Source organism: Sebastes umbrosus, chromosome 20 (assembly GCF_015220745.1).
Source record: "Sebastes umbrosus isolate fSebUmb1 chromosome 20, fSebUmb1.pri, whole genome shotgun sequence".
NCBI classification, from domain to species: Eukaryota; Metazoa; Chordata; class Actinopteri; order Perciformes; family Sebastidae; genus Sebastes; species Sebastes umbrosus.
Genome location: NC_051288.1, coordinates 16,777,008 through 16,793,249, shown reverse-complemented (window position 1 = coordinate 16,793,249; position 16,242 = coordinate 16,777,008). Strand labels below are relative to the sequence as shown.

At 39.5% G+C, this 16,242-nt stretch overlaps 1 protein-coding gene across 2 annotated transcripts in view; it reads right to left on the bottom strand.

Moving 5' to 3' along the window:
• Positions 1–13,144, bottom strand: part of adkb (adenosine kinase b) — a 116,246-nt gene extending 103,102 nt beyond the window's left edge. The window contains exons 1-3 of one of the 2 annotated variants that reach the window (XM_037754624.1): positions 12,953–13,144; positions 10,002–10,076; positions 9,855–9,908 (exon numbers count right to left, since the gene is read on the bottom strand). In XM_037754624.1, the coding sequence (XP_037610552.1) occupies positions 9,855–9,908; positions 10,002–10,076; positions 12,953–12,981 (158 nt within the window). In that variant the 5' untranslated portion in view covers positions 12,982–13,144. Of the gene's footprint in view, positions 1–9,854; positions 9,909–10,001; positions 10,077–10,959; positions 11,123–12,952 lie in introns of those variants that run through there. The other variant, XM_037754625.1, reaches the window with a different exon arrangement.
• Between the last annotated feature and the right edge of the window lie 3,098 nt (positions 13,145–16,242).

Genomic DNA, 16,242 nt, shown 5'->3' with positions numbered 1-16,242 from the left:
CAATCAGCGTGTGCATCCTACACCAGCCTTCCTTGGTAGTCTGGAGGCAGTACAAGGCCTGATGCACAGTAATTGTTTCCATAGGTCAGGCGGAGGAAAAACAGCTCGGGGACGTGATGAAAAGGGAGATGGAAAGGGTGAGGAATATTGTTGTTTTTCCCCCCAATTAAATTGTTTGTCAAACCCTTCACAAAGGGTTACGCAGTTTATCTGTTTAAAATCAATACGCTCGTCTCAGTGTGAAAGCTTGTCCCGACACAAGACAGGCCCATTAATTATTCTGTTCTGCGCGCTATCGCCGGGCTGCTCAAGGTTGAGCCTTATCTTTTCTTATTTCAAATCAATAATTATCTTCTACCGTGCTCGCGCTACCCCCTCAGAAATAGATGTGCTTTTCATTCAATGCCTGTAGACTCTCTCTCTCTCTGTCTCTCTCTCTCTCTCTCTCTCTCTCTGTGTAGCAACTGGTGAAGAACGCAGAATGAATAGGACATTCTTATCAGTGGAACATTAGGGCAGGATGGGAATAGATGGCGAAGAATGAGACGCATAAAAGTACTGAACACAAATGAGTCATGATTCAGACAGCGAGCGAGGCCTTGTTCCCATCCTCTGACATCTTCTAATACACTACACTGAGGGATGAATGTTGATTTGCGCAAAAGGAATTATGATAGTCAGGTATCTCGATCCATGTGGGTTAAAGCTACAGTAGGCAGAACGTTTTTGGCATCATTGGGCAAATATTCCATAATAACATTTCAGCATATTGTAATTCAAGTGCTCTGAGAGATAACTAGACTTCTGCACCTCCTCATGGCTCTGTTTTCAGGCTTTAAAAAAATATACTTTGGCCAATCACAGGTGATTTCAGAGAGAGAGAGCGTTCCTATTGAGCGTTCCTATTGGTTGTGCTCCGGCTGGTGGGCGGGGCTTGGTATTACAGTAACAGAATATTGATTCATATTTGATCAGCGCTGCCTTGTTTGACCGTTTGATCGGAGTTCGCGATTGATTGACAGCCGGCTCATAGACGGAAAGACTCCAGCTCGGCTCCGATTGGTGTTTTCCTTCCAATCTGTGAAATCTTGCAGATGCCATTAGGAGCACCGGAGGACACCAGAGGACACAGAGGCACATGATTTTTTCCAGATTACCTGTCTCGTGCATTACAGTCGGGATATAGTGACCGTTAATCATATTTGCTCCAAATCTACCTACTGCTGCTTTAATCCCTGTTCAGCCGAGAAAACCTGCCCCGACTTTGAGCCTCTTTGCGTTATAGACTGGATGCACAATTAATGACGGCACAATTACATGGTCATAATGGGTGAGTAATTGCATTAGAATGCAGAAACAACAAATGTGCATCCCTTTAATAATCAGCCGATCCAGCCGCAGCAGCAGCAGCAGCCCATTTGTTGGCATTAATCGAGGACTGCTGTTTGTACTTAATTAGGCTGCACTCAAGGATTAGGCGGCGGGGGCAAAATCTGGTCATGGAGGATGAGTTCATATTATTTCCTCTTAAAATGTCACAGGTTTTTGGCTTGGCGCTGCAGAGGGTGGCGTTGTTTGTCACACTGTACTGTGTGGATGTGGGAGAGGGAGTGCGAGGACATGAAAGAGAGAGAGAGGGACACATTGAGGGAGAGAGTGGGAAGACGGAGCGTGTAAGCAAAGATGGGGCTTCTGGTGTTCTCTTGAGGATTGAGATTTGAAGCCGGAGCACAAAGCCTTTGAGACATTCCCCTTATCTTGGAGGTTGATACCAGGATCTGGGTGATTCAGAGTGCTCCGTGTGAATAATTCCACCAACACCCCCTACTGCGGGGACCATATGGCCCAGTGTGAACTTTAAACACGCGGGGAGTGTTGCTGCTCGCCAGTCAGGCCTCCCATCTCTACCCCCGCACAGGCTAGGTGTGGAGAAATGATCAGCACAGATAGTACACTAACTAGCCTACATGTGTACGGGCTGCTGCCATCATTGGCTTTTCCTGTGTGGCTGCTGGGGATCAAAGATGACTAAAAATAGCCCAGAGCATGCTTTTCTGAACTGAACATGCTGTATGTACTGGCTGAGACGCCCACATTTTAATTATAAAACGCTCTTTAAAAGGGGGAGTTGGAGGGAGAGGAGGGGAGGAGGAGGAGGAGGAAGAAGAGGAGGGGAGGGAGGGGGGGACGCCCACATGCACAGAGATGTGGATTATGTTTGTTACACTCCCTTTGACTTGTGATGTTTCCTTCTGGCACCACCTGCTGGCAGCCGCCGACAACAAGGGGGAGGCGTTTTTGCAGCTCCGGCGAGGACGAGCCTTAATTATGATTGCATCAGCCATCTCTCATGATGCAGCATGTACGCGTTAAACGCAGAGCAATCACCCTGCATCACAGCGTGTTAACCTATTTCATCAAAAAGAACAATATATGGGGCTTCTTCATTTTGATTGTTTGAAAAGAAGTTCCCTTGTTTTATAATTCAAAAGGTCTAGATCCACATTTCTTACAGTTGAGTACAGCTCTGGTGAGCATGTCAGATTTATGCGAGCGCCCCCCCAAATCGTCGGATTCGTGCGTATCAATAAAACATCAAGAGCGGCGCGGTTGGCGGCTGAACATGTTTCTGATGTCTCAATTACCAGTTGAGTGCCATTAATCTCTGCTCGCTCTCTTTGGCTCGGAGGTCGGCCTGATGGATGCAGGCCCGCGACCTTTGCCCTCATGCGGCAGGGGGAGCCGGATGTTGTGACCCCCCAGCGGGCCGGCGGAGGTGAGTTTAAGTACTGTAGTACAGCACTCAGCCTCAGCAACAGACAAGGGAGCTGGGAAGTAAAAAAAAAAAAAAAGGGGGTGTGGGGGTTGTAATGTGTCTACACACTCAGTCAAGCATGAGTGCATCCAGTGAAGTGGCACCATGGCAAGCACATGCGGCTTCTGCACGCATGCTTGCATGCGAGCACACACAAACACACACACTAACACACAAGGAGGAGTGTTTCTCCTCCTGACACACCACGATAGCTCCGCCGGGGGTTTCTAGCACTCACATTTTGCTTCGTTATATATTAAAAGAATAAAAACAGGGGTAGAGTCAAGTGTGTTTACAGAGCAGAATCTATCACACACACACACACACACACACACCCAGGAGCCAGAGTGTTTAGCATGTACTCAGTGAGAGGGGCCTTTGTTGTTTTCCTCCCAGTAAGCAGATTGAGCTGCACGGCAGCAGCAGGGGTGTGTAAGATGTACACAGACAGCGGGGTGTGTGAGTGGAGAGGCACCTCCACTGATCTCCTGTGTCGTGTGATGATGTGTGTGTGATGTGTGTCTCAATCCAGCGCTGATCCCCCTGAGTCAGCCCTGTCAGTGATATGAGCCTCCCACCCTCTCGCTCCCTTCGTTCTGTCTTTCCCTCGCCATCCGGAATGCTAATAACAGCCAGCCACTAACGCTGCTGCAGCCCTGAATTATTCATGCAGCAGAGGGTCACACGGCATAATGAGGAGTTTACTCTCATTCTGGATGCGATTGTGACGCTGCTAATCTGCATTTAGCACAGAGAAAGAGAGAAAAAGGAGGGAGACTAGGGGGGGTAGAGAGAGGGGAGGAGGGAGGATGAGCACTGATGAACTTAATTGCTGTGAGCAAACAACCTCTGAAAAGAGTCACGCCATCATCCAGAGATGAGAAAGTAAACAATTAATTATCATCGGACAGAGGGAGCCATAAAACAAATGTTTGAACGCGACTAATATTCGGGAGCCAGCTGATCTTTTTTTTTGCCCTCTCTCGGAGGTGACAATACACTCACTGTAACAATGACTCACTCATTTGACACACTAATAATCATTAGCTCTAATATGATATGGTTAGCAAGCCCAAGAGGGTTCGGGTGAATGGTGTATTACGCAATGTCGCATGTTCTTAACAACCTGTAATGCCTAGTTATCCTGGAAATAAAACGTCTATTTGCCCACATTATAATCTCCTGCAGAAAGAAGGCGTGTTTTCATTATGTTGACATGTTGTTTCCTATGGAGACTCCTTGGGGTACAAACAGCAGGCTACTGTTGCCCCCTGCTGGATATAACAGGTACATACCCCTTTTACCGCAACTCAATACTGAGCAAAGACTGAGGAAAAAGGGAAAAATATCAACCAGTTGCCAACAACATACATATTTTAAAGGCCTACAATCAAATATAAAACAGTAGGAACTTAAAGCAACACTAGTGAATCACACAACTTCACTTAGAATATGCCGTGACTATATCTGTCTGATGATCTGACATAAAGACAATATATACCTCATATCGTCCCAAGTCCATTAAACATACACTGTACCTTTGCAGATGTCAAACTTACATTTTAAGCCACATGATGGCAGCAGTGACTACAAAAAGAGAGCAAGACCCACAGCATTTCATCTGACAAAAAGGCCTTTTTCACAGCATATATTTTGACCCTGGAACCACCTAAAGGGTTTTAATGTTATCATACACCTGTGCTTTTGTTGCTATGGAGAGCCAAAATGTCTGCTGTGAATATCACCCCCTGATATATGTCTAGGCAGGCACAGAAAGGAAGTCAAACAGTACTTTTGGTTAGTTGGTTTCCTCTCGTACCCCCGAAATCAAAACACCCGAGGCATCCTCTGAAACACCAGCGTCTACTGAAAACAACTTTCAACTGCGGCTCAAAAGAACGCTGTGGAAATATCACCTAAACAAAAGCAGTTGCCGTACAAGACCCGCGTGATTACTGCAAACAAACCACCACAATGTAAACAATGTAAAACAATAGTATTGAGGAGCAGCAGCTGCTTTATTTGGAGGAAAGTGATGAGATCATTGGTATGTGATTCTGGCAGTGCTTTAGATTGCACTGCATGAGTTATGAATTTACTTTAATTGTAAGGTAGTATTTCTTTCTTTTCATTTTATCAGACAGGAGAAAGTAGATACATGCAGGAAACATTGGGGGAAAGAGAGAGAGCGTATGAAATAGGACAAACGATAGAAACGAAACCAGGACATTGCGGTTTTATGGTATGCGTCTCAACCGCTAGGCAACCAAGACACCCAGGAAGTTAGCGTTTTTTTTCAGCAAAGCAGATACACCAATAGCTTTCATTAGGGCTGCAACTAGTTTTAGTTATTTCCCTTAACAATTTACTGTATCTCTTTATTATTTCTTCAACTACTCGATTAATAACACCAAGGTGACGTCTTCAGAATGTTTGTTTCGTCCAACTAACAGTCCTAAGGCCCAAGATATTCAATATATAATGATATAAAGCAGAGACAAGAATAAAAACCTGCATGTTCAAGAAGCTGTGCCGAGCAAATTCTTGGCATTTTTGTTTGATAAATGGAAAAAAAAATCAGTAAGTCATTTTCGGTTGGTCAATAAATCGATACTACAAATACTAGGGCTGCAACTAACGATTATTTTCATTGTTGATTAATCTGTTGATTATTTTCTTGATTAATTGAGTAGTTGTTTAATCTATAAAATGACAGAAAATGGTGAAAAACGTCGATCAGTGTTTCCCAAAGTCCAAGATGACGTCCTCAAATGTCTTGTTTTGTCCACAACTCAAAGATATTCTATTAATGTCATAGAGGAGTAAAGAAACCCAAAAATATTCACCCTTAAGAAGCTGGAATCAGAGAATTTCAAAAAAAACAATTACTTAAATGACTCAAACCAATTAATCGATTATCAAAATAGTTGCCGATTAATTTAATAGTTGACAACTAATCGATTAATAAACTAATACTAAACTTGTGTCCATAGTAAAGCGTTCTGAATTAAATCTGGAAATCAACTGTAACTTGTAAAACATTTGACGCGAAATGAAAAGGCATCAAAAGTCACGGTTGTGGCTTATTCGGGGGAGAAAAAAAAAAGCACTAAGTCCCCAGCCAGTACTAACAGGGATGTTGATGGTTTCTACAGCAGGCAATTCCTCAGCCACAACAGGATTATATGGGCTCTGCTGTGACTAGATAATTGAATTCAGGCATGGCCACAGTGCACTGCATCCAATGATCTCTCTCCCACCAGGGTGATGGGAGAAAAAAAATGAATCGCGTTACACTCTGTAGATTCAGAAGCACAACAATAGTGTTAGTCGACTAGACTTGTAAGTCCATTGAGGCCTTTTAAGTAATGATGTTATTTGTCACAACGCCGCAGTCAAGTTCTTCTTCTTCCATGGACCAGTGACCTTGTGAATGACCTCTTTGCACTTTGGAGTCACCCATCATGCTTAATAGGAATACTGTGGCTCGTATCACAGCAATTTTAAGTTTTTTATAACCTGTACTGCTGTGACATAATAGATAATGTGATAAGAAAATATCCTCATCATTCCTATATAAATTGACGGACATGATGGCGAGTATGCCGGTATGTGTGGTATTGGAGGGGACATGCATTGAAATGCATTGTGCTGGGAATAAACCACCAAAGCGGCATGTTAATCCTGCCCTGACCTTGTGCAGAATGTGGAGGGAACGGTGTCTGTGGGGCTAAAGATAACACCGCTGCCTTTGTGCCGGAGGAGAACAACACTGCTGATGATGCTGCTTTGTGTCGCCGCCGCTGCCGCCCAAGGTCACATGTGTCCCTTTGTCAAGTAACAAGACCTGACAAGGTAGCCTATTGTAAAGGTACAGACGATCTGATGTACTGATCCGTCTTTATGCATTTATTGTTTATGCATTACTGAGACGCTTTGTCATTTTACAATTACTGCACTGTGACTTGCTTTGAATTTATACATTAGACACGAAAACTGAGCGAAATTGTTCAACATGCTTCCTCCTAAAATTAGACGTCATCAAACTAGAAAGCACTCAGAGAGCAGACACCTCTGCCAAGGCTGCATAATCCTCTAAAATTAACATTTTAACAACAGAGAATGTTTACAGATGGTTAATCCGCATCTGGATCCAGATGTGCATCAAGGTACAAGCAGCGACATAAAATCGTGGAATAGCGCGACACATTTTTTTCAGTCAAGTAATGCATTAGTAGTTCACGAGTAAACAGTGAAAATGTTTTTCTCACCATTTTCTGACATTTTAAAGACAAAAACAACTAATTTATTAATCAAGAAAATAATCGACAATGAAAATAATCATTAGTTGCAGCCCTGATTCTGCTACTAAACATACAGAGAAACAAACATTACCTCTTTGGTAGATGTAAAAGCCAAGGCTTTCATATTTCATGTTATTAACATGTGAATTTTACAGCTTTAAGACATTATTTTTACATTAAAATCAATAATATGTAATTGTAGTAGCAATAGGTGTGTCTCCAGTATACAGTATCCCTGTTAGTTTTCTGAAAACTAAATGCTGTATCCATAAATGTGGTCTATCTTCCCCCCCGTGCTTACAAATTTCATGAGTGGTCCTGATAATACGAGTGTCCTGACAAAGATTTAATGTCAAGATCCATTGTGACTGGAGAAAAATACAATGCACATAGAAAAAAAATCGATTCAACAGGTGATGGACCAAACAGGGGATATGTCCCTTTAATCCCCAGACCAGCAGGATGAATTTGGGTTCCCTCCCTCTTCATTACAACCGCAGAGGTGCCCTTGAGCAAGATACCAAACTGTTCAAGTAGAGCTGCTCAGTGGCCAGCAGATAAAGAGTTATGTAGTTATCTAACATCCAACAGATAAGACTGTGGTTGTACTGAGCAGCTCGGAGGTGTGAATGAACCCGAGTGTGGAGCAATGGATTCCCGAAAAAGAGCATTTGTGCTCAGAGAATCAACCGTGGTTTCATAAAAGGACTGAAGAATAACATGATGAACTCTTGTAAGAGTTCATCACGCTATATATGAGTAAATGAAATGTTGGTTTCAAAAGGGAAGGGATTAAATAAAAATAGAAATAAAAATTAGGTCTGTCAATCGTTTAAAATAGTTAATCGTGATTAATCGCACATTAATGGCATATTTTTTATCTGTTCAAAATGTACCTTAAAAGGGAGATTTTTCAAGTGTTTAATACTCTTATCAACATGGGAGTGAGCAAATATACTTGCTTTATGCAAATGTATGTATATATTTATTATTGGAAATCAATTAACAACATAACACAATGACAAATATTGTCCAGAAACCCTCACAGGTACTGCATTTAGCATTAAAAAAATATGCTCAAATCATAACATGGCAAACTGAAGCCCAACAGGGAACAACAGCTGTCAGTGTGTCAGTGTGCTGACTTGACTATGACTTGCCCCAAACTGCATGTGATTATCATAAAGTGGGCATGTCTGTAAAGGGGAGACTCGTGGTTAACCATAGAACCCATTTTCATTCATATATCTTGAGGTCAGAGGTCAAGGGACCCCTTTAAAAATGGCCATGCCAGTTTTTCCTGGCCTAAATTTAGCACGAGTTTGGAGCGTTATTTAACCTCCTTTGCAACAAGCTCATATGACTTGGTTGGTACTACTGGATTCCTTTGTTTTTTTAGTTTCATATGATACGAGTATCTTCCCTCTCGCTTTCAAACGGAGCCTGCTTCAACCTCCGAAAGATCGATTGCATTAATGCGTTAAGGAAATTAGTGGCATTAAAATGAATTTGCATTAACTGTGACAGCCCTAATGAATATATTCACTAAAACAATAACTTAACTGCCCGACTGTCCCACCATAGACAGCAGGTAAGACGAGAGGTGATGTTTTCTGCTCCAATGTTGATCTTGTCTGTTACTTAGCAAATTCACAATGAAATCTTGTAGAAAAGTTGGACCATAGGCCAAGAGTTTTTGGCACAAAGCTGAGGAATGTTTTGAAAGGTTTTTTCTCGACCGACATATGGTATTGTTGAGTATCTTCTTCCTATTTTCTCATGAACTACTGCTCTCAGTTGAATAAAAAAACGCCCACCTTCCTGGTATAGAGCAGATCTCTAACAAATGAGTTTCAGTCTAGTGTGCCAAATAAAACTCACGAACACCTGAGGCCATAGCTTACAACTCTGAAAAAATATCATGCTGCTGTGAATGTAAAACTTTGGCAGTTAGTCCAGATAGTCTTTTGTCTTTTGCCTCCAGGGTTAAAGATCATTCGTCATCTTTCTCACACTAGAAGAGGCAAACACATGACGACTGTTTACATATCCCAAATATGGAATATGTGATTTACTTAATGTGAAAATTGTTTAATCCTTGAGACTTCACTTCAACACCTGCCACTCGCCATCATCTTACGCACAGATGGTGAACATTTTGTTTGCACTAAAATTAACACAGACAAAATTCCCTGAAAAGACGCCATCTGCACTGAAACAGAGAAAGAGGTCAGTCAGCGATTAAAGCTTAGTCCTGTTTTAATTTGAGTTTTTCTGATGTTTACTGTCAGGTGCATTTCTAAACAAGCAGAGTTTGTTCAGGGACACACAACCCCGTTTTCGAGGAAGGCTATAATATTACTGCACTGCATGTGAAGGAGGGAGGGGTCTGGAAAAGGAACACGCATGCTCAGCAAAGCACTTTTCGGAATAAATAATTAATTTATTTTATATCAATCTAAAGCAGTAAAATATATATGTAGATCTACTATTTAACCCAAAGCAGTAAGGTAGTAAATTAAGAGGTATCTTGGTATAGTTTGGCTCAAATTCAGTGTGAGACAAATGTGTGGGCGTGTCAAGTTCTGAGGCTCCCAGTTACAGAGGGTTGATTTATAACTCGGCTATTTTGAGCACAGCTCAGTGTCATGATGCTAGTAGTGGGTATGAATGACCAGCGTATCCCTTATTTGGTTGCCTGTCACTTTAACACTTTGAGTGAAGCTTTGACTCACAAGGCTTTGTGTTTGTCTTCAGCGAGGATCTGGTCGTTAAGCTTCAGTCCAAACCTTTAGGAAAGAATACAAAAACATATATGAGGTCAGTGCATTTTGGTCAGATAAGACATTGGAAGTGCAAACAAACCAGCTGTTTCGACTTACTTGTCAAGGAAATCTTTGTCCACAACAGCTGAAATGTCGAGCAAGGGATTTCCCATCCCAAAGAGCGTGTTCTCACTGCGGGGGGACAAAAACTTATTGTATTATGCAGACTCCCACTCGCCAAGCTCTGCACGAACATGACACAAACAATCTGTTGTGAAGCATAAAATCATCTGTTTCGGATTTGTTGCAACTTTGATGAGGGATGTACCCGTGTTTCGCTAATGGCTGTTACCTGACCTTCTCTCTCTACGGTCAACATGTGGAGAAAAATAAAGCTACAGAAACATGTACAGTTGCAAACTAATGAGCTCATAACAGACTAATGAGTGAATTTTTATGACTTTGGGAGAGATCCATCTGCAGCTTGCACTGAGAAATGTCTGAGAAACTTGCCAATGATAGTTTTCTTTTATTCTCTAATTCAGATGGAGATTAGTCAGATGAAAAGCAGGCCCTTTAGTACATTGAAAAGATCAAAATAAAGGATTATCATCCTCTGAGCAATTGGTGTGTCAATGTTCTCATGTGCAGACATGTGTAGCTTATGTGCCATTCATTCATAACGCATGCGTAGACTATGTGTCATAGCAGGAAAACTGTATTCCTAGCAATTTCCCCCCTTTGACCCCTTCCCTCTTGAAATTGAAACCTACAAGATATCATGGTGGTCAAAGTCTACAGAGTCTTCAAAACAGGTTACCCAACTTTCAGAAATCACAAGACACACATATTGAATGTCACACATCACAGGGAGAAATGATTGTTCTCTTGTGCAGCAGTTTGGCTCCCACTGAAGCCATGGCAACTTAATACAGCAGCTTAAAGGTCTGATATACACTTTTGTCCAGTGTTTTCAATCAACCCACTGAAAGACTGGCAGTGCTGTGAGCACATTTTTAAAAACAGCAATAATGTTCCCTGGGAAACACTGAGGATATCATCATCTGGATCTTACCTTGGAGTTGGCATTATGTCAGATAACTCAGCAGCTTAACCTGATGATTGAATGGACAACAGTTTGCTCCTCTCTGTCAAAGCAATGTGCTTTTTTTACTACAGGAACTGCAGCTGCACTTTGGTCAACATTGACTGGTTGGCGGAGGACGTGGGCGGGTTTTAGTATCTTCTAGGCATATGATTGGCTACACATGTTCCAATTATTGTGAAGCTTTCTGTGCTGCATTTGTGGCCAATGGGAAAAAAAAGGTGGAACCTGTTGTAAACACTAATAGCAGCAATAAAGTAGTAAAAAAAATACATTTTAAAGGACTAAACTGTAATTCTTTAACCATACACATTACATGTTTATTTGCATATAATTGTTTAACCGTTTGAGTTACATATAAAAACATTAAGTTTTGTAGCTGTATACAACCATTATAAAAACCTTTAACAGCATCAGATCACAAATAACTTAGATTTTGTTGCTCTTCTATATCTAAAATGTGATTTAAATTCAATCTAAATGGGAGTTATAGCAAATTCTAATCCCTGTTTGTTTTCAGTTTTGTTGGCGTGGTGGCACTTTTCCTTTAAGTATAAGAATAATTGAATAAAAAGTTCATTACTCTTAGTTTCTTTACACAGTAAAATCTTCTATAACACAACATATTTACTTGTTCCTTTAGGTTCCGTGGTGTACATTAAAATAATAAGTAACTACCACAATTTAAAAAAGAAACGAAGCAGCATGCAAAGTTATGGTATTCTGGAAATTATAAGGTTTAGTATAATTATATTTAATAATTTAAGTGATATATGTGCACACATACTAATCATAGGTCAAAACAGCTAAAGCTAAATTTGGCTGAACTATAAAAGGCAGAAGTGGTACAATGAAGAGCCGTTTTGGAGCCGAAAGAGCCGGATCATCTTGGTGAGCTGAGTCAAATGATCTGGCTCACTAAAAAGAGCCGTAATTCCCATCACTAGTAGCAGTTGACAGCATCATTGATGTCTGACTTCTTAGCTAACGGTCAAAGTTTGTCTGTTATCATTTTAGCTAGTTTAAAAAACAAAACCGTTAACCGTTGTTTTCACACCAACCGTTGTTTTCCACATTATATATATATATATATATATATATATATATATATATATATTTTACACTTTATTTTTTTTCAAGGTTGTTTTCATATATGCAATTTACAGTTTGTAATTACAATAGTTTATAAACCAATTTTTAAGTAGCTAAATGAGCTTATAGACAAACTGACTTTAAAGTACACTCGAGAAAAAAACTTCAACGTTCAAAATTTAAAAACAATTAAGAAAATAAATAATAATAATAAAAATAATAATAATGATTAAAAAAAATAGAGTTTAAAGAAAAAACATAAAAAAATGTCATATATTTTTATTTGTTTATACTTTATTTTTTCCCTTTTTCAAGTTTTTTTTTCATATATGTAATTTACAGTTCGTAATTACAATTATTTATAAACCAATTTAACCAAAAGTAGATGAGCTTATAGACGAACTCATTAAAGTACACTAGAGAAACCAACTTCACCATTTAACATTTAAATACAATTAAGAAAATAAATAATAATAATAATAATAATAATAATAAAAAAAAAAAAAGAAAAAAATAGTTTAAAAAAAACATTTTTTTTTATTTCATTATATATTCTTTAAAGGATAAATTACATGTTGGATAAAGCAACAATTCTTGTGTCGGTCATGTGATGAATGAAACCTCCCCTCCTCTCCTGCTAGCTGCTGTTAGCATCCTTATAACCGATATATTATATAGCTATATATAATAATAAACTTGAGTTGATGTAACGTTCAAAGGTTCATAGCTTCATCACCTCATCACCTCTTACTGACAGGTCACCACAACAACAGACACCGTAGCATGAATTAACAGCTAGAGCTAACAGCAGGCTAACTGTGCAGAGCATCATCCGTCAGATAGCACACAAATACTGCACAATTAGCGTTACCTTAACGTCGTTTTCCTCCCTGTCGACATGTTTGCTTCTTCTTTGTCAGGTGTATTTTGTTTAGCTAATCAGCTGTGTTGACGCTGCAGAGCACCGAGGAGCTGCTCACTAGCTGAGGAAGAGAGAGGAGGAGGAGGCTGCAGCTTCCTTCCTCCACAAGATGAGGATGGAGAATCAGCAGCAGCATGTAATCTAGAAGAGAAAATGAATGGTTATGTTCAGGGAAGGGTCAGTAATTAGCTCGTTATACTTTCTCCTGAAATAAACCAATGTGCATTTGACTCACATATAAGAGGAGAAAGTGATATTGATATCACAGTCTGCACATTTCACACTAATGTCCTGGTGGTGGCCCTGTGGTTAAGATATCCATTTCAATCCCCAGATCAGGACTTTGGTGGCATTCATATCACCCTCTCTCTCTTGTCTGAGTATATATTGTCCATGTAAAATATTCAGAAAAAAATATATATATGTATATATAGTATACTTATTCATATATTTATATATATATATATATAAATATATAAATAAAAAGGACATAAAAGAAAGACAATGTCAGAGGAGAATATCCCAAATTCTGGGCAAATAAAACCAAACAAATAGTATCAGCATGGCTTAAGTACCACAACAAGTGAGGTAATGTTTTGGATGAGCTGACCCAGCATCACACTTCCCACACCAAACAAATCATTTTATAAGCATGCAAGATGAAAATTCATGCTATTTAATCATGCTGATCAGTTCAGATTCAGCTCAGCTTCACTAATCCTGTCTCCAAAGACACTGCACCAAACTCCTTTCAATAATCCTGCAATTATGATCTTGCTCACTGGTTTAGAATTATAACATGAGACTTTATTTTCAAATTTAAATGTAGTGACTTTTAAACTTTGTTTGTGATCATTTTAGGGCTGTCAATCAATTAAAATATTTAATTAAATGCGATTAATCGCATGACTGTCCATAGTTAACACATTTTTTATTTGTTTAAAATGTACCTTAAAAGGGAGATTTGTCAAGTATTTAATATTCTTATCAACATGGGAGTGGGCGATTATGCTTGCTTTATGCAAATGTATGTATATATTTATTAGAAATCAATTAATAACACAAAACGATGACAAATATTGTCCAGAAACCCTCACAGGTACTGCATTTAGCATAAAAATATGCTCAAATCATAACATGGCAAACTCAAGCCCGACAGGCAACAACAGCTGTCAGTGTGCTGACTTGACTATGACTTGCCCGAAAATAGCTTGTGATTACCATAAAGTGGGCATGTCTGTAAAGGGGAGACTCGTGGGTACCCATAGAACCCATTTACATTCACATATCTTGAGGTCAGAGGTCAAGGGACCCCTCTGAAAATGGCCATGCCAGTTTTTCGTCACCAAAATTTAGCGTAAGTTTGAGCATTATTTAGCCTTCTTCGCAACAAGCTACTGTGCAACTGAGGCTGTTACAACGTAAAAATCGCAAGTTGTATTAATGTGTTTAAGAAATTAGTGGCGAATTTGCATTAACGCATTATTATCGTGTTAACTTTGACAGCCCAAGGTTATTTGTTTGATAATATGCTCCATTGTAGCACAAAACTGAAATAAAGGGCCTTAAAGCAAGTCCTGAATTAGGTCCAGTGGCCAAATATAGTTTGGTAACATTGTGCTTATATGGTGCATATTCCTAAATGACTCAGTGTTTAATTAAATTCTCACAAACGGACACCTAGGGGCAGGTAAAATTCCAGTAGAGGAGTTGGTTTCTGGGGCTCAGCTGCAATATGAGAAGAACAGACATTACAGAGCAAACACACCTCAAAGTGCTATAAAATGCTTTATTACAAAATTGTGGACAATGCCTCAGCAAAATGTTGTTCAGGCCTGTTTAAACCCAACCCAGTTGCATAATGTTGATATCTTTTTTAAACAAACGTTGTCAGGGTTTGCATAGAGCATAATTTGACTTGAAGTAATAAGTCATGAAGCGGGTTTAGCTTTATAGAAGAATCATGTACAACAAGTGTTTTTGAACAAATCAACACCATAACACCTTGTACAAATGATACAAAACATCTGGAAATCAAAACGGTATCAATTGCAAATAAAGTTTCTTTCTCAAGGCACATCAGTTGGTATTAGATACTTAAAAAAGACACATTCACACCGACGGTCTTCAGACATTTTCAGTACTACAGTTGCCACAAATAGTGGCCAGTTATGTTTAGTGTGTTGAGACAAATGTGAGAACATAAAAAAAATGAAGATTTCACCAGATGACACTGTGCTTCATCTCTAAACTCTGGTCATTCCCTTGGCTACCTAGGAGAAGTGTGCAATTCATATATCACAAAATAATGATTGTGCACAACAAGACATGAGACGTACAACTGTGTGCAGTGTTTAGACGAGCCTCTCTAAAGAAGACCTGTTAGCTTGCTGTGAAATAATAATGTTTGGCTATTAGGCCTCAAACTGTAGCGCAAGCCTGTTTCTTACATGTAATCTCAATGCAACATGTGAAACATTAAAAAACATATTTAGAAAGAGTTGAATGAGTCGAATGCAAGCACTTTTTTTATCTTTACCTGCTGTTGGCATATGTTATTTTTTAAGTAACAAAATTATTGCTGACCAAAGAAAGGCAACTATACTTTCAAAAATCATGGCAGAATGTCTTTGGCAGAGCTCTTAAGAAAATAAAGAATGCTACATTACAATAACAGTGTTTCGCTTTCACTTGTGATCATATAGAATAGTGTAAACAGGCATAATACCGCTGAATATATGTTTTGCGTGTGCTGCGCCTATACTATACTTGTAACAACTCCTCAAATTCATGTGCTTATCCTAGCAAAGATGAATGAATGATAGGGATAATATCAGTACAAAGATATAAAAATGTCTCTTGAGAAAAATTAAACTTAAGGTTTTGTGTCTAGAAGAGCCTTGCATTATATGTAACCCAACCTCTAATCAAAAACATACAGTATATATTTTCCTGGGATTTGTCAAAATAAGCTTTAAAACAAAGTTTTTACACACTTTTCGGAAAAAAAAAGACAGTAAGAATCTAACCCATAACTCGCACTGATAGTCCCATTTACATTCTACCAGAACAGCAACTGTTACAGACAGGATATGGGACTAATAGAGAAGGTTCACCCATGTTAGTGTGACGGGCGCTGATATCATAGCTTTGATAAAAGTGTATATCTGTCCATTCAATGTCCTCCCGGACAGCTGGAGAGACCCAGCATCAAGCGTGGAGGAACGGTGGCTCTTCTC